This window comes from Melospiza melodia, chromosome 3 (assembly GCF_035770615.1).
Source record: "Melospiza melodia melodia isolate bMelMel2 chromosome 3, bMelMel2.pri, whole genome shotgun sequence".
Classification (NCBI taxonomy): domain Eukaryota; kingdom Metazoa; phylum Chordata; class Aves; order Passeriformes; family Passerellidae; genus Melospiza; species Melospiza melodia.
Genome location: NC_086196.1, coordinates 140,344,391 through 140,361,832, shown reverse-complemented (window position 1 = coordinate 140,361,832; position 17,442 = coordinate 140,344,391). Strand labels below are relative to the sequence as shown.

The following is a 17,442-nucleotide window of genomic DNA, read 5'->3' as shown; positions in this document are numbered from 1 at the left end:
GTCGGCGCTTCCGGCCGCCGAGCTTCCGGCCGCGCGACTTCCGGTCGCCGCCCGCCGGTGCGAGGTCCCGCCGCCTCCGCAGTCCGCCCGCGCCCCCCGGTCCGGTCCGGTCGCCGCCGACCGAGGCCGCCGCGGCCGCAATGGGCGCCTACTTGTCGCAGCCCAACACGGTGAAGAGCTCCGGGGACGGCGCCGGGCTCGGGCCGCGCCCGCTGCACTTCGGGTTCAGCGCCATGCAGGGATGGCGCGTCTCCATGGAGGTGAGGGGGTGAGGCTGCCGGGGCGGCGGCGTCCGCGCCCGGCGCTCCTCGGGCTCCTGCCCCCACCGGCGCCCGGTCCGGGGCTCTCGGTCACGCCGTGCCTCCCTCACGGGGCCGGCGGGGGCACTTCGGCGCTCCCGCCCCTGCCCTTCCCGAATCCCGCACGGCGGCCGCGTGTCCCGGCTCCTGCCCGGAGAGACCCCGAGTGCTGCGGGACACGTGCGGCGGGTGAATCCCTGCGAGAAATGAGGAATGCGGGGTAAAAAGCGAAGGGAGGGAGCGATTGAGTGAAAGCAGTGGGAAATTCTCAGGGGAAATGCCTGGTTTTGTCCCCTGAAATGAAACCTTGCTGTGCTTCCTCCCTGCTTTTATTTATTTATAGGGAAATCTGTAGGTAGGATTCTCACGGCTGCTCTCAGTCTCCTGGCTTTGCTGGGCTCGTTGTGGGCAGAGGAGCTGCCCCAGACCCACATCTGGCTGAGGTTCCAGGTGCTTGCCTGCATTCCCCAGTGTAGGAGGCTGCAGGAACTGCTCTTGGCTGTTGCGAGGGCAGTGTGGGGCTGCTGGCCCTGCAGCTCTGTGAGTACCAGTAATGTGCTGCTTTGTTTGCCCTTTGGGGCAGCCAGCTCACAGCTGAGTTCAGTAAGGATTAATCCCTGCAGCCACCCCAGGGGCATCTCTGTGTTTGCTTCCTAGCCCTGTGACTGGTTTGGAGAGGATGTCCCATTCAGACTGTCAGACATTGAATTTTTGCTGATCTAGGTCCATAAGCCATTTGGTCAGACACCTCTCTGCCTCTTGGAGTGCCAGAGCAGCCACACAGGTGACAAATCCGTGACCAGAGGTGCTCCCTCCTCTGTGTGTGCAGCCCTGGGCTCTGGTTTTTGGGTAGAAGATGCAGAACTGGTGCTGAGATGCACACTCAGGTGCCTGTGCTCCTGAGATTGCCTCAGAGGGTGTGTGTGGGGCTGGCTGGGAGGCTCTGAGTGTGTCCAGTGGCACAGGGACATTGCTGGGGCACTGAGTGTGACCTCCAAGGGGTTAATATGTGTGTGTGAGCAGCTCTGGCATGCCTGTTCACAGAGCTGGGGGACCAAACACCCCTGTGCTCAGAGCTGGGGTGTCCCAGGGACCCAGCACCCCTGTGCTCAGAGCTGGGCTGTGTGTGAGGGACCCAGCACCCCTGTGCTCAGAGCTAGGGTGTCCCAGGGACCCAGCACCCCTGTGCTCAGAGCTGGGCTGTGTGTGATGGGGACCCAGCACCCCTGTGCTCAGAGCTGGGGTGTGTGTGATGGACCCAGCACCCCTGTGCTCAGGGCTGGGGTGTCCCAGGGACCCAGCACCCCTGTGCTCAGAGCTGGGGTGTGTGTGAGGGACCCAGCACCCCTGTGCTCAGAGCTGGGGTGTGATGGGGACCCAGCACCCCTGTGCTCAGAGCTGGGGTGTGTGTGAGGGACCCAGCACCCCTGTGCTCAGAGCTGGGGTGTCCCAGGGACCCAGCACCCCTGTGCTCAGAGCTGGGGTGTCCCAGGGACCCAGCACCCCTGTGCTCAGAGCTGGGGTGTGTGTGAGGGACCCAGCACCCCTGTGCTCAGAGCTGGGGTGTGTGTGATGGACCCAGCACCCCTGTGCTCAGAGCTGGGGTGTGATGGACCCAGCACCCCTGTGCTCAGGGCTGGGGTGTCCCAGGGACCCAGCACCCCTGTGCTCAGAGCTGGGGTGTGATGGACCCAGCACCCCTGTGCTCAGGGCTGGGGTGTCCCAGGGACCCAGCACCCCTGTGCTCAGAGCTGGGGTGTGTGTGAGGGACCCAGCACCCCTGTGCTCAGAGCTGGGGTGTGTGTGAGGGACCCAGCACCCCTGTGCTCAGAGCTGGGGTGTGTGTGATGGACCCAGCACCCCTGTGCTCAGGGCTGGGGTGTCCCAGGGACCCAGCACCCCTGTGCTCAGAGCTGGGGTGTCCCAGGGACCCAGCACCCCTGTGCTCAGAGCTGGGGTGTGTGAGGGACCCAGCACCCCTGTGCTCAGAGCTGGGGTGTCCCAGGGACCCAGCACCCCTGTGCTCAGGGCTGGGTGGTCTCGGGGGGCCAGGCTGGGATGAGGGGGAGCAGACTGACCCTGGTTTATGTTGGGGTCACCCTGGCCTCCCCCAGCTGGGCCCGGGCTCTGCCCTCCCTCCCCAGGGCTGTCCCTGGTCCCTGAGCAGAGCCTGGGCACGGCCCCAGCTGCAGGGGGGGTTCTGCACTCCCCAGCACCTCTGGGCTATCCCTGCTGGCACAGGCAGCTCTGAGGCCATCACTGTGGATGTGGTTTAGTTGAGTTATCCCAAGAAGGAAGCAGATGGCCGGAGCTGAACGTGCTGCCGATTGCTTCTGAGCCTGAGAGAAATGGGAATTTCTGGGAGAGAAATGTGTGTTGTACACACAGGTGAACAGTCAGTTTTCTTGCATTCCAGCACTCTGTCTTACCTTGTTTTGTTTTGTCATTCTCTTCCTGTTCTGTTTTGCTCTTTACCAGGCTTGGAGAAAGCCCTGAGCTGATGTTTGTGCTCATTGCTGTGGTTCTGTGTGTGTTGGTGAGGCCAGTCAGTGTGCACCTGGTGAGACACAGGTGTTTGGGTGTGAAGGAGCTTTTTGTCACCTTGTCCTTGGGTTTTAGGAGCCTTGAGTGAGGTGGGTGCACAGGGCTCTGAGGAAACACTCTAGCTGAGTCCAGAGAGGTTCCTTTGGGAGTGAGGAAATGTTTGGGGCAGTGAGGGACCCCAAGGATAAGGATACACAAACAAATGGTAATAGGTACTAGGAGCAACAGAGAAAAGGGCTGAAGTGAGGTTTATGGTGCAGAGGAGTGCTCTGGGATACAGAGGGAGGCACAGGGTGTGCTTGGCTGGGGCTTCTCCAAACTCTGCCCCTGCTTTGCCTGCACCCCCAGTGAGACACCAGCGGCCCCAGTTTGCAGCTTCACTCCTGTCCCAGGCTCAGGGCAAAAACTGACAGAGTTTGGTTCAAAACGTGGAGATTTGTTAAATGAGCGCTCAGGTTAATTTATTAATTTGCTTGCTCATTTCAGCTGAATTGGGTGTTTGATGTTTCAGTTTTTCACCAGTGTCACAGTAACCACTCAGGCGGGTGGGGAGAGTGGGGGATCCCAGGGTGCGGGAGCTGCCTTTGGAGCCTCTGAGAGCTCTTCCAGCACACGAGGTGACAGCGAGAGGGCAGTCAGTGCCTGCAGCTCCCTGGGCAGCACCTGGAGCCTTCAGAGCCCTGCTGGTGGCCTTGGCAGTGCCAGGAGACCTGGCTGTGCCCCCGGGCAGGGCCCGCAGTGCCAGTCCCAGGGCTCTGTGACCCGAGCCCTGCCCGTGTGCCAGCCCTGCCCGTGTGCCCTCGGTGGCGCTGCTGAAGGGACACATCAGGACAGGCCCCAGGGGCTCAGCAAGGGCAGCACGGTCTGGTTTTGGTGCCAGTGCTGGGTTTCCTCTGCAGCAGCAGCATTTGCATCTCTTTAATTACACTGCTGTTTGGTCACCTGGAGCTTATCCCAGTTATTGTGTTGGGGGTCACTGTCTGTCTCAGTGGCTTCTGTGAGTGCTCAGGAAAGTGAGCACTGAAATGCTGCTGCTTGGTTTGTCTCTGTTTCCATTTGCTCTCCAGTGAGGGTTGGGGACATTTCCTGTATTGCTGTTCAGTCATTGCTCATTTTGAGCTCAGGTGGTCAGTGGCCTGTTCAGAAGCTCCATTGCAAAGAGTGCTGCACAAACCCAGAACCTCACTGTTCCTGTTTCCCGAGCAAGGAACAAAGTTCTCTTTTTACAGAAAACTGCAACTCTGGGGAGTGAGGAGACCTTGTCCAAGGAGTCATACCTAAAAAAGCGGTAGAGCTCGCTGGTTGCTGGGCTGTGGTCTAGTTCTCTGTGTGTGTGTGTGTGTAAATTTCTGGCAGAATGGACATGTCCAGATATTTCAGGCTGGTGTCTCGGTGCAAGCCCAGTGTTTTGGGGCAATTGGAGCACATTGAGGGTGATGAAGCACAGAAGAGATCACACTGTTGAACATATTACAGGATCCGTGTCTTCCCTGACCAGGAGTGCGGGATGTGCCAGGTGGGGAGGGAGTGGAGGAATGTCTGGGGTTAGCTGGGCAGGGGAAGGGCTGGGAGGAGGTTCAGCCTGGCCATCTGTTCCAGGCTCTGCATTGCAGTAGCCAATAGCCTAGGTGGGTTTGCCTGCCCATAGGGGCAGGGGTTCAGGCTGTAAAGATCACAGGGGTGCCTCCCTCAAAGCTGACTGCTCCACAGAGCCCTTGTGGAGAGAAGGGCTGTGCTCTGTCCATGGCCTGGGGGGGTGTTGAGCCTTGAGCTTTGCCCAGAGATGGGAATGGAGCTGGGGAAGGTTTGGAGCATGGGGCTGAGGGAGCTGGGGAAGGTTCAGCCTGGAGGAAAGGAGGATCAGGGGGACCTTCCCACTCTCTGCAACTGTGATGGGAGGGTGCAGCCAGTGGGGATCATGGACAGGAGAAGAGGAAGCAGTCTCAAGCTGTGCCAGGGCACTTTCAGGTTGGCTGCTGTGAGCAGTTCCTTCGTGGAGAGGTTTGTGCAGCCCTGGCACAGGCTGGCCAGGGCAGGGATGGAGTCCCCATCCCTAGAGGGGTTTAAAAGCAGTGTGGATGTGGCACTTTGGGTTGGCAGCGCTGGAGCAATGGTTGGGCTCAGAGGGCCTTTCCAACCCAAACAAATCTGTGTTGTATGATTTCCTGTGGGTCAAACGCAATCCCCTTGCTCTCTCTTTCAGGATGCCCACAACTGCATTCCTGAGCTGGACAGTGAGACAGCCATGTTCTCTGTCTACGATGGACACGGAGGTAACTGCACCACTCTGTCTGTCTGTCCTTCTGTGGGACCCCCTGGGACATCCAATTGTTGTTGGGAATTCTGCTACTCAATGGAAGCGTCTTCTTCCATGCATACCATCAGCAGAGGTTCTGAACTCTTATGGGTCCTGGGAGGAAGGGTTTGATCTGAAATTGAAATCAGATTTGTATTCCATCTTTATACCTTTTGAGAATGGCTGGTTCTATTGTGGATAAGCTGGGCAGGAGAGTCACAGAAGAAAAAGTGGTAAGAAAAATCACCTGAGATTGACTCTAGGCAGTGTGTTCTAGTGGATGCCCAAGGAAAGATGAAAATCAAAACAGGCAGATCCATTCCTGTAAGGGTTCCTTAAACTGGAGATTGCAGCCATTCCATCCTGGAGACATGGTGGAGTCTTCTGGATGAGCTAACTCTTCACAAATTTGTCTGATTGCATTTTAAGAAGGTTTCTGTGTTTGGTCTGATTGTTTACACTCTGCATTTTGCATCAAATCATTATTTGAAAAAGATATGGTTAAATCTGCTACCTGGTAATTTCACTGCACTATCCATGACACAAGGAATGACTGAATACTTTTGCTTTTGAACTCCATATCTTTTTTTTTTTTCCAGTCAAGAGGAGTCCAAAGCTTCTCTCTGCTTGTATGACTGAATATTGGTACTAAATATTATTGCTAATATTATTACAGAATTTGCTCTGCCAGTATAATACAAGAGCTCAAGATGCTGCTGTTAAATCTTGCAACTTATTTTAATTTTGATCATCCTGAGTGATCCATCATGGTTTCCTGACCTCTTTTCCTGCTAGTTTATGTAGATGTTGAACACCATAGCTTTCCAAGGAGCTCTCCCAGTGGCCATCCCCCATTGTGAAAACTGCTCCTATCTATCCTCCCTGCTTTTCTTGTGGCAGCTTAGTTTGGAAAATGTTTGATGGTTTATTTGAAGGCTCTTTGGAAATCTGTGTGCAGAACTGAGCTGCCTGTTTCCTCCTGTTCATTGGCTCTGTGGCAGTGTCCAGTTTGTGACTGTCACTGCTGGGATGTAGCAAACAGCTCTTCCAAAGAGGTCATCCCACTCTGAAGAGTGTATTTCATATCCTGAAATTACTTTTTTCCTGAACTTCGCCTTAGAGTGTGCAGAGACCCTTGTGGAGCAGTCACTGGTGTCCTGAAGGGTCTCTCTGAGAGCCTGGGGATGATGAGTTGTGCTGAGAGGCAGGGAGTGACAATGGGATGTAGGGATCAGGAGCCACCCACCTCAGAAACGGTGTGTGTGTGTCAGGCAGAGCTAAAGACAAGGAGCATCTGCCAGAGATGGGTCAAGAATGAGGAGTATGAAACCATCTGCTCTCCTCTGAGCTCAGGGTTGGTTTCTCAGCTGCCAAGGTCTTACACCATGTGCTGGGTTTTACAGAGGCTTTGCACACTCGTGACATTCCTGCTAGTACAGGACATTAACTATTGTGTTTGGGGTTCTTAAATACAGTAGGGAAGATCTGAGATAGCCATGGGATGGCAAAGCACTGGCATGAGTTTCTAACTCATATTTTAGATTTCTAGTGATTGAATCTCTACATCTCTCCCTGGACAAGCTGTATCAGGAAGGACGTGGATAGATATATGTAGATAGATTCATTATATTCATAGATAGATGTATATAGATGCAACTATGTCATGGATACAGTTGAATCTGAATTAGAAGAGCAGCTTTTGCCCACCCCCTACTATTGTATGATTTTATTGATGCATTAGTTCTTAAGTTTGAAGCAATTTCTCAGGTCTGTCCCATGTAAGAGTAGGGTTTTGGGTGGGAACCTTGCTAAGCTTTATTAGCTGGCAGTACAGAAACTGAATTTAGCTTCTCTTATACCTTGCTCATCTCTCAGCCTGGAACATTCCAGTGAGCTTCCTGCTCCAGATAGGTTGGGAAAAGTTTTTATTACTGTCTTATTTGAAAAAGAGTGAGTTTGGGTTTTTTTTTTTACATATTAGCATTTTCCATTTGATTGATCAGTTTTTCTCTCATGTTCCCCTCTTGTGAACAAGGCTTTGAAAAATGCTGCTGGGCAGGTTTTTTGCCTTCCCCAGCTCATTTTTGATGTGCTCTGGCCTCACTGCCCCCAGATTGTGGAGGGTGATATTTGGGCACTGTGCTCCTTGGGTGGGAGGCAGGCAGTGTTGTGTCTGTCAGCAGCTGCAGGTCTCTGTGCTGGTTTGGTGTTCCCCATGGCCAGAGGGGTTTGTGTCTGTCAGCAGCTGCAGGTCTCTGTGCTGGTTCCATGTTCCCAAGGGCCAGAGGGGTTTGTGTCTGTCAGCAGCTGCAGGTCTCTGTGCTGGTTCCATGTTCCCCAGAGCCAGAGGGGTTTGTGTCTGTCAGCAGCTGCAGGTCTCTGTGCTGGTTTGGTGTTCCCAAGGGCCAAAGGGGTTTGTGTCTGTCAGCAACTGCAGGTCTCTGTGCTGGTTCCATGTTCCCAAGGGCCAGAGGGGTTTGTGTCTGTCAGCAGCTGCAGGTCTCTGTGCTGGTTCCATGTTCCCAAGGGCCAGAGGGGTTTGTGTCTGTCAGCAGCTGCAGGTCTCTGTGCTGGTTTGGTGTTCCCAAGGGCCAGAGGGGTTTGTGTCTGTCAGCAGCTGCAGGTCTCTGTGCTGGTTTGGTGTTCCCCAGGGCCAGAGGGGTTTGTGTCTGTCAGCAGCTGCAGGTCTCTGTGCTGGTTTGGTGTTCCCAAGGGCCAGAGGGGTTTGTGTCTGTCAGCAGCTGCAGGTCTCTGTGCTGGTTTGGTGTTCCCCAGATCACTTTACCTGACCCACACCACACTCTGTTCTGTGCTCTGCCAGTCACAGGCTGCCTGGTTCCTGCTCTTTGCTGGGCCCTGCAGTGATTAGTGGTGTTTGACCAAGTTACCATTGTTTTCTGTTATTCACGATCTGTTATTCGAACACTGACCTTGAGCCTCAGCTGGCACCTGGGCTCTGCACTGAGGACATCACTGTCCTTCAGCTTCCATCTCATGGAGACAACTGACATTTTTTCACCTCCCTCCAAGAGGTGTTTTTGGAGAAAACAAGGAATGGCCACGGCCTTACAACCCTCACAGGCAAGCGTTTCTGCCTAGTATCCCATCTAGCACTGCCCTCTGTCAATGTGGAGCCATTCCCCTTGTCAGAGGTGCTCTCCAGTGTCCCCAGGTCAGAGCCAGTCTCTCTGTTCCCTGCACCATGGAATGCTTTGCAGCACTGGGTAGCAGCAGCCACTGGGCTGTTTCTGTTCTCTGTCAATGGCCACTTGATCCCTTCTCTGCAGGTGCATTGGCAAAGTCCCTTGTCTGTCTTTCTCCCAAGTCTCCCCACTTCTCTGCTTCCCACTGTGTTCCCTTTTTGCTGAACTGATGGCTGGTTGCTGCTTTCCTCTCATTCCCTTGCTCCCCATTCCCCCACAGAGCCTTGCTCCTGCCTGCACAGCTCCTCCCAATGCCCAGCTGCCCATGCCGTCCCTGCTGGGCTCAGAGAAGGGCAGGAGGTGGGGATGTGCAGCAGGGAGATCAGGAGCTGTGTGGCTGGTCCATCCTGTGAAAAACCCCCTGTAGCCCAAAGGAGAGGAGCCCACAAGCTCTGGTGGCACCTGCAGGAAAGGCCCAGGTGCAGGCAGGCTCTGCCTTGCTGTGCCCTGCCACCCACCCTGCTGCTTCTTTGCACTGTCACAGGGAATGGTTGGTCCAGCACAGCCTCAGGATGTTCCTGGACCCTGCACTGGGGCCCTCCGCCTGCCTGCAGCTTGCCCTGCTCCTCTCCCTCTCTCTGTGCAGTCATTTCATTTGTTTCTCAGTTTCTGCCTCTAATTTTCCTCTTTGTGAGGTGTGAGCCACGTCCACATTCCTGTGTCCTGCACTGTTCTTTGCTCATGTAAAAACCTCAGTGAAGTGTGATCTCTTACAACTCACACTACTCTTTCTTGCCCTGTTCAAGATAAACTACAGAAATTCATCATCCCTCAATGTTTACTCTTCCTTCTCTCTTAATAGCACCTTCAGGATCTGAACAAATGCCCCCCATGCCCTATTCCACGCCTGACACCATTACTTACCAAGCTGGGGGAGCTTCTGGCTTTTCAGAATCTCTCAGCTGCTCTAGGATGAGCCCTGGAGCTGTCTCTCAGCACGGTTACCCCTGTGCTCTCAGCACAGAGTTCTGGCTGCTGTTTGTCTTGCTGTGCTCTCTCCTGTACCAAGTGACTGCCCTGTCCCCTGAGAGGTTCATCTCAGTCTCTGGGATCTCACTGCCCGTGCTCTGGAACACACACTAGGAGACATGTGGCAGTGGTCACAAGGGTCTTCAGGGTGAGAGAGAGAGGAGAATGTTGACTTCATGTTCAGAAGGTTTGATTTATTATTTTATGATATATATATATTACATTATAACTATACTAAAAAGAAATATAAGGAAAGTTCTCAGAAGGCTAGCTAAGCTAAGAATAGAAAAGAAAGAATAACAAAGTTCTGTGTCTCAGCAGAGAGCGAGAGCAGCTCTGCCGTGAGTGGTCAGTAAATCCAAACATCCACAGGAGACCAACACGGATCCACCTGTGGCATTCCACAGCAGCAGATAAACATTGCTTACACTTTGTCGCTGTGGCCACAGCTTCTCATAAGGGAGAAAAATCCTAAAGAAAGGATTTTTATGAAAAGATGTCTGTGACAGAGACAGAACATTTTTATGTGCTCACTGCACACTGGTAATGCTCCAATAGAGTCTACAGTGAGCAAAAGCTTCCCTTTCCTTCTGCTTCCACTGACACGTGCAATTAAAGATTTCCAGGTAGGCTGGACATAAAGAGTCAGCCTAAGCTCCCTCTCAGGAAGTCACAGCACTGGCCACACCTGGTGTTTTGGATGTGTGTGCCAGGGCCATCTGCCCATCCCACTAGGGAGGTGTCCCCTGATCCCCACACTCAGCTGCTGTGTCTGGAGCAGCTCTGCCTTCTGTCCCAGGATTTACCTCAGCAATTCAGCTGTTCAAGGGCAGCTTCTGTCTGGAAGGAGCAGCCTCTTTAAATAGTTTCTGCTCTTTTTCAGGAGAAGAAGTTGCCCTGTACTGTGCCAAGTACCTCCCTGAGATCATCAAAGACCAGAAGGCCTACAAGGAAGGCAAATTGCAAAAGGTGAGGAGCCAGCTCTGCCCTGCACTGAGTGCCAGCACAGAGGAAAGCCCCTGTGTCAGTCCCCAGCTGGGTGTGGGTTCTCCAGGGAGTTATGGAGTCTCCATTCCTGGAGCTGGGCAAGGTCCTGGGTGTCCCTGCTGGAGCAGGAGAAGCCCTGGGTCCCTGCCGGCTGCAGCAGTGCTGTGGTTAGTTAGAGTGTGCAAGCTGAAGAGACTGGATTGCACACATGGCATCCTGTGGGGAAGGGCAGCTGCCCACTCGTGTCTTTGCCCACACACAGGCCCTGGAAGATGCATTCTTGGCCATTGATGCCAAGCTGACCACAGAGGAAGTGATTAAGGAGCTCTCTCAAATGGCTGGGCGGCCGCAGGACGATGAAGATGAGAAGGAGAAGGTTGCTGATGAAGATGATGGTAAGTCAGATGCCACTGCACAGACAAGGCTGCAGCTCCAGGACAGGGATGTAGAGCAGCAGGGTCAAGCCTCCTTGGGCACAAGGTTTTCTGTCCCAGTTTCTCAGTTAAATTTTGGCTGACTTGAGCTACTGCCCCTTAGCATTGTCTGTGGCAGAGGGGGGAACCTTTATCCATTTCCAAGCTTGATGCTATGAATAACAAAACAGCCTGTCCCCATTTTCTACAGAGCTTCCTCCATGGGTTGCAGGGCTCCAGGGTATGTCAGGAATTCTGAGCTGGCCTCAGATGTGGAAGGGGAGTGATGTGGTGTGCAGTGCTCAGCTCCCCCTGGCTGGTGGCAGCCACCAAGTGCAGATAGGATTGAAGCAGAGCCTGGCCTTTTCAGCAGTTCTTCTTCCCACAAAGAAGCAAGTGTTCCACCAGCAAGTGGCTGCCAGCCCAGGAGGTGTTTCCTGGGGTGGAATCCTGTGCTGCTCCCACTGGGTACCTTGTGACCAGCCTTGAGACAGATGCAAGGTGATCCTGTCACCTGGAACAATATGTCAGTCTGGAAATGCTGGATTTGTTGTTTTGTTGTTTCTCCAGCTGACAGGGATGAAGTGGGTGGTTGGGTTTTCTTTTTTTTTTTTTTTTGTTCTGTATTTTCAGGAGCATTTGGGATATCTGTATTTGTTTTCCTTTTGGGATTAAATAGCAAAGCAGACTACATGCAAGGGGATGTCAGTAGGGAGCAGTGGTGTTTGGCCCAAGGTCACTGGGGAAAGTCATCCCACTCTCTGTCCAGTCCCACCTGGGAGATGGCCAAAGCTCTGCTCTCACCTGTTGTACCTGTCCAAATGACAGCTGGTGGGGATCCCTGGGTGTTTCAGCTGTTCTCTTGTTCCTAGCTGCAGCATTAATGACCAAACCTGCACAGGGCAGTGGTGGCTCTGCTTCCCTGCAGCTCCCAAGGAGCTTGGGCTTGGGCAAGTGAGGCTGTGCCCCCTGGGCACTCACCTGATGTGCACACTGTGCTCCCACCAGCCCCATGATGGCTGATGTAAATGCCCTGTGGTGCTGTCAGTGGGCCAGGGAGCACAGCTCTGGGGCTCTGGCAGGCTGTGCCGTGCTCAGAACTGTTCCATCCTGCTCACCTGGAGCTGTGGCAGGGCACAGCCTGGCTGTGTGCTCAGAGCCAGCCTGGGCAGCAGCCTCGGCTGGGGCAGCTCAGCACAGCACCCAGCGTGCTGGGGTCCTGCTCCCTCACCCTCTCTGTCCTCGTCCCCTCCCTCCTCCATTTGCAGTGGACAATGAGGAAGCTGCTCTCCTGCACGAAGAAGCCACAATGACCATCGAGGAGCTTCTCACACGCTATGGACAAAACTGCAGCAAGAGCCTCAAAGCCAAGTCTGTAGCTGCAGCTGGGGATGGCGCTGTGGAGGGGACAGGCAAGCAGCATGATGGGGAGTCAAATATGAATGGAGAGGCTGACCCAGGGGAGCTTCCCGACCACAAGGAGAGGAAGAACGGGAAGCCAGACGAAGAAGTCACGGGTATTTCCTCCACCTCAGACAAAGCCAGCGCTGGAGGCAACAGCCCTGCTCTGCAGAAGCCTGACCTAGGCAAAGGTGACGAGGCCGTCACCTCTTCCACTGGGGAGGCCGGGCCCTCCTGCTCCTCCACGGGAAAGCCCCAGCGCACAACCAAATCCAAATTTTTTGAGGACAGTGAGGATGAGTCAGATGAGGTTGAGGAAGAGGAGGAAGACAGTGAGGTAGGAAACAGCACTGGAACAGAGTGGCCTTGTGGCTGGGCAGAATGCATTGCTTATGGTGATACTTGAGACGAGCCTCTGGCCCTTCCTAGGTGTGTTCCTAGGAGCAGGTGTTTCAGGCTGATCCCTTGAGGCCATCCCATGGGAATGTTTGGGATTTTTGAGCTAACCCCGAAGGACGCACCCTCATCCTGCAGCAGCCATAGCTGATAGCCCCTGGTCCTGCTGCATGCACCATCCCTTCATCCACTGCTGTAGTGGTACCAGCTGCCCTGGTTGTAGCCATCAGTGTGGGGGACACGTGGCAGGTCACCTCACACCTCTGGGGGACTGACCATTGGTCCCCAGGATGGAGGGACCGGGGGGGACAGCACCAAGGGGCCTGTGTGACTCCTGTGGTGTCTCTCCTTTCTTGTAGGAATGTAGTGAGGATGAGGACGGTTACAGCAGCGAAGAGGCAGAGAATGAAGATGATGAAGATGACACTGAAGAAGCAGAGGAGGATGAGGATGAAGAGGAGGAAATGTTGTTACCGGGCATGGAGGGGAAAGAGGAGGTGCAGACCCTGGTTTTGTGTTCTGCAGCTTAGCGTGGAGCCAGGCGCACTTGGGAGACTCAGCTAGGGGTTGTTGCTGTTCATGTGGGGACAGAACACCCTGTGCACTCTCCTGGGGCTGGGGGAGCTGCTGACAGCCTGGGTTTGTGCAGAAGCTGAGGGATGGGCCTGGGTCTGGGCGGCAGGTTGAGACCAGAGGCTGATCCTGCTGCTGGGTGTGAGGTGCTTGGAAAGCACTGTGGAGGGGAAGCGTGGGCAAGAGCAGGAGGGCTCTGCTGGCACCTCTGCTCCAGGGCACAGCACAGCTCCTCACCGGGCAGGGCTGTGGCTCTTCAGCCCATGATGGTGCAGCCAGGCAGGCCAGGGACCCAGGGCTCAGCAAAAGGGGACGTGGCTTCCAAAGGTGCCAATTTCTGCCTTTGGGGAAATGTCCTGACCTGAAGTGAGGTTGTGCTCAAGCTGGGCTGAGGTCGGAATTGGCACATCAGAGCCGAGGGTACAGACCTGTGGAACGCCACAGAATCCTGACCCGGCACGCTGCACAGGACTGGGATGGAGGTGCTGCCTGCCCCTCAGTGAACACACTCCTGGTGTTTCCCAATCCCTTGGGCCTTCTCCATTGCTTACCCTGGGATCTGGGACACTGCTGGGGCTGTGCAGCTGCTGCTGGTGTCTACAATGACCTGGCATGGAGCTAGAGAAATAAATGTGACCAGAACTCTCTCTGCAGCCTGGCTCAGACAGCGGGACCACGGCGGTGGTGGCGCTGATCCGCGGCAAGCAGCTGATCGTGGCCAACGCGGGCGACTCGCGCTGCGTCGTGTCCGAGGGCGGCAAGGCTGTGGACATGTCCTACGACCACAAGCCAGAGGACGAGGTGGAGCTGGCCAGGATAAAGAACGCTGGTGGCAAGGTCACCATGGACGGGAGGGTGAACGGCGGCCTCAACCTCTCCAGGGCCATTGGTGAGCAGGGAGGGGGTGCTGGCAGGGCTGGCCCCGGCAGAGCCACAGTGCTGGCAGCACTGCCAGCCTCTGAGGCTGCGAGACAGTATTTAATGAGATAGTGAAACCTCTTCAGTGTTTGATGGGAGATTTAGTCTAATTGGAGAAAACAGCCGTGAAGCAGTTGGACACCAGTGGAAAGCAGCATCTGACACATGCCAGGCTGCTGTGCCAGCAGCTGGGTTGTCAGAAACTGCCTCATGTAAATTGTCCCAAAACCAGACTGCTGCCTCTGGAACAGGACTTTTCCTGCCTACTGGGTTATTGAGGAATCTTGGTGTGTTGCTTCCTGGGGACCTGCCTTCATGGCAGTTTGAGCCCATTTATTTGTCTGAGTGTGTACAGAAGGACCCAAACCACTGAAATCATTCTGTCAGTGTAAAAGATATAAAACATACCTCTAGGATGGAAATAAGGAGTTTATCTAGGGAGACACTGGCACTCCCACCTGCTATTTTGTGGTGGCCCTGGAAGTCCCTTCATAGGATGATTCCTGATCAACTGCTAGTCAGAGCTGAGGGCCAGTTTTCTCAAGGGAACTTTGTATCATACAATGAACCCTGGAATGGTTTGGGTGGGAACAGGGACCTTAAAGCTCAACCAGTTCCAGCCACAGCCATGGGCAGGGACACCTTCACTAGATCAGGTTGTTCCAGGCCCCATCCAGGCTGGCCTTACAGGCCTGCAGGGATGGGGCAGCCCCAGTCTCTCCAGAGGTGACAGGGGCTGTGTGCTCTTGGCCCCAGGAGGTGGGGAAGGGACACTTGGTTTGGAGTAAAGACAGGCTGAGCTGGCCATGACCCCTCTTCCCTGGGCTTGCCAGAGCCTACACCTGGAACCTGCAATGGTTCCTCTGCTTGGTGGCCCACAGCCTGATGCCAGGTTGTGGGAGCACCTCTGATCCCACTGGGAATGCCCTGTGGCAGGGCACACACTGCCTGTGCCCAGACATCTTCCTCCCCACCACAGGGGATCACTTCTACAAGCGGAACAAGAACCTGCCTCCAGAGGAGCAGATGATCTCTGCCTTGCCTGACATCAAAGTGCTGACAATAAACGATGACCACGACTTCATGGTCATTGCCTGTGATGGAATCTGGTGAGTGGGGCCTCTGGGGCATCACTGCTCCAGCCTTCGTGCAGAGCTGAGCCTGAGGAAGGCCTGTTGGCCACTGTGGCACGTGTGCTCCCTTTGCCTGCCTTCCTGACCCCTCTGCTCTGCAGGAACGTGATGAGCAGCCAGGAGGTGGTGGATTTCATCCAGTCCAAGATCACCCAGAAGGATGAGAATGGAGTCCTGCGGCCACTCTCCTCCATTGTAGAAGAGGTAAGGGGGGAGCAGTGTGGCATTCCTGCATCCCTGCTCTGTGCTGGCTCTGCCCTCCCACTCCCTCAGAGGGTTCCCTGGGCACTCCAGCCAGTGTCTGACCCAGGGGTGCTGTGCAGCCCAAGGAGTTTGTGCCCACATTCACAAACCCGGGGCTGCCAAGCCCATCTCTGTCCCTTGTCTGGTGGGAACAGCATTTGGCTCCTCCTGCACAGGTGTGACCTGGCAGCCCCTGGCCACTGTCAGGTGCTGGAGCGGGCCCAGTGTGTGTCTGCTCTCTGTCCTCACTTGCCCTGTCCCTCCCCAGCTGCTGGATCAGTGCTTGGCTCCGGACACCTCAGGGGACGGCACCGGCTGCGATAACATGACGTGCATCATTATCAGCTTCAAGCCCCGCAACACACACCCGCCTGCTGAGAGTGGGAAGCGGAAACTGGGCGAGGCAGCGGCACCGGCAGAGGAGAACGGTGGGGACAGCACCAAGAAGGCCAAACTGGAGTAGCAGGGCCCGCCTGCGGACTGGGCTGTGCTCACCAGACTCTCGTTTCTTACCCATGCTGAACTCAAGACTGCAGGTCTTGTCCCTTTTTTAGCCTTAGCAGAGGCCTTGTTTGTCCGTGTCCTGGTGGGGGGTGGGCGGGTCTGGTTAGCGAGGGCATGTCCACTGTTCATCCATAACCATTCCAAAGAGGGAGCCGGGATAAGCCGCGCCCAGGAGCGCCGCACCGAGGAGCAGGAGGAGATGTCCCCCCATTGTCTCCATGTGGTTGTTGCCATTTCTGTGCCTGTGAATTTCTGTTTGGAGGGAAGAACTTTTTCACTGTTGAGGTTTTTTTAATCTGCACCCAATTATTTAAGGCCCTTTCTGGTTTTTTTTGTGAAACAATCTGGCGGTGGTGCTGCGGCCACACCGTGTTCAGTTGTACACTTTCAATCAATACTTTTTTCAAACTAAAAGACCAGAAAATACAGGTGTGGTCTCGGTCCTTGGTTCTTTCCTGGAGGGGGCGGTGAGGTGGGGAGGAGAACGTTTGTCCCTGTGGTCTTGGATCAGTGCAGGGTTTTGGCCTGTGGCTCTCAGTTTCCCCAGGCTGGCTCTTCTGAGGTGTCCCACAGAGTGGACATTGAGCCTCTGCAGAAAGTCTGTGTCTGCTCAAGGGATGGGGCACCAGACCTGCCCTGAGCTCCCCTGCCCACAGCACCCACAGAGCTGCACCTTCTGTCAAGGTGTGTTGGGAGGCAGCTCCTCCCTGATGCACAGCTCGGACAAGGGGGGTCAGTACCTGTGGCTGCTCCAGCAGGAGTGGAGCCCGTGGGCTGTGAAACACTGATGGAAGGGTGGGCTCTCCCTGTGTGCCAGACACAGCCCACTGGAAAAGAAGAGCACTCTGTGGTGGTGCATTATTTCTTTCCTTGTCACACACACACAGCTGGTGCCTTTCATGTGCATTTCCCACCCTTGTTCTTTCCCTCACAGCCTGGAGCTTGGAGCTGTCTCGTGTGCCCCAGGATTGCAGGGAGCCAGGAGCTCTGTGGGCAGCACAGGGGCGCCCCTGGACCTCAGGGACTCCTGTCTGACCCTCCTGGGCCCCTGTGCCAGCCAGAGTCACACTGGACGTGACCAGGGCACCTCCCTGCCCAGCCCCAGGACCCCGTGCTCCTCTGTTCCTGGTCAGCTGCCAGGAAGGCACAGCCCCCCTGCACCTGTGCCCTGAGCAGCTGCAGCAAGGCAAGGCAAACACCTGCAGCTCTGAGGGCCTTCGCTGTGGCACAGGACACACCACAGAGCGTTCTGAGTAAAATCAGCACCATAAAACATCAACAGGGCACACAGGAAATGGTCATCATGGTGACTAATGTGAGGTCACCATGAATCAGAGCCATTCTGGAGACTCCACAGAGACTGGAGACTGCATCACAAACCTTGATGACGAGGAACAAAGTTAAAAACCAAACCCTCTGGAGATGGATGCCTGGCAGCAGGAATGGGATGACAGCACATGGCAATTGAGGCAAAGTGGTTTTAATGTCACCAAGCAAAGCTGCCTCAGCTCAGGCTCTCGGGGACTGCAGAAATAACTAATACCTTAGGGCTGCTTGTCCCTG

At 55.1% G+C, this 17,442-nt stretch overlaps 1 protein-coding gene across 1 annotated transcript; it reads left to right on the top strand.

The window, feature by feature from the left end:
- The first annotated feature begins 101 nt into the window (after window positions 1-101).
- Window positions 102-16,307, top strand: PPM1G (protein phosphatase, Mg2+/Mn2+ dependent 1G). Its single transcript, XM_063153308.1, has 10 exons — window positions 102-260; window positions 5,047-5,116; window positions 10,195-10,280; window positions 10,561-10,693; window positions 11,980-12,449; window positions 12,868-13,005; window positions 13,736-13,970; window positions 14,979-15,108; window positions 15,234-15,336; window positions 15,644-16,307. Exons 1-10 carry the CDS (start codon window positions 141-143, stop codon window positions 15,836-15,838), a joined length of 1,680 nt encoding a protein of 559 aa, XP_063009378.1. The 5' UTR covers window positions 102-140; the 3' UTR covers window positions 15,839-16,307.
- The last annotated feature ends 1,135 nt before the right edge of the window (window positions 16,308-17,442 follow it).

What these genes read in the sequence shown, in the direction of transcription:
- PPM1G (XM_063153308.1), top strand. Translation starts at nt 141, where the DNA reads ATGGGCGCCTACTTGTCGCAGCCCAACACGGTGAAGAGCTCCGGGGAC. An exon ending in AGGAAGGCAAATTGCAAAAG is followed by an intron (nt 10,281 to 10,560) that starts GTGAGGAGCCAG and finishes GCCCACACACAG; the next exon opens with GCCCTGGAAGATGCATTCTT. An exon ending in GGTTGCTGATGAAGATGATG is followed by an intron (nt 10,694 to 11,979) that starts GTAAGTCAGATG and finishes CTCCATTTGCAG; the next exon opens with TGGACAATGAGGAAGCTGCT.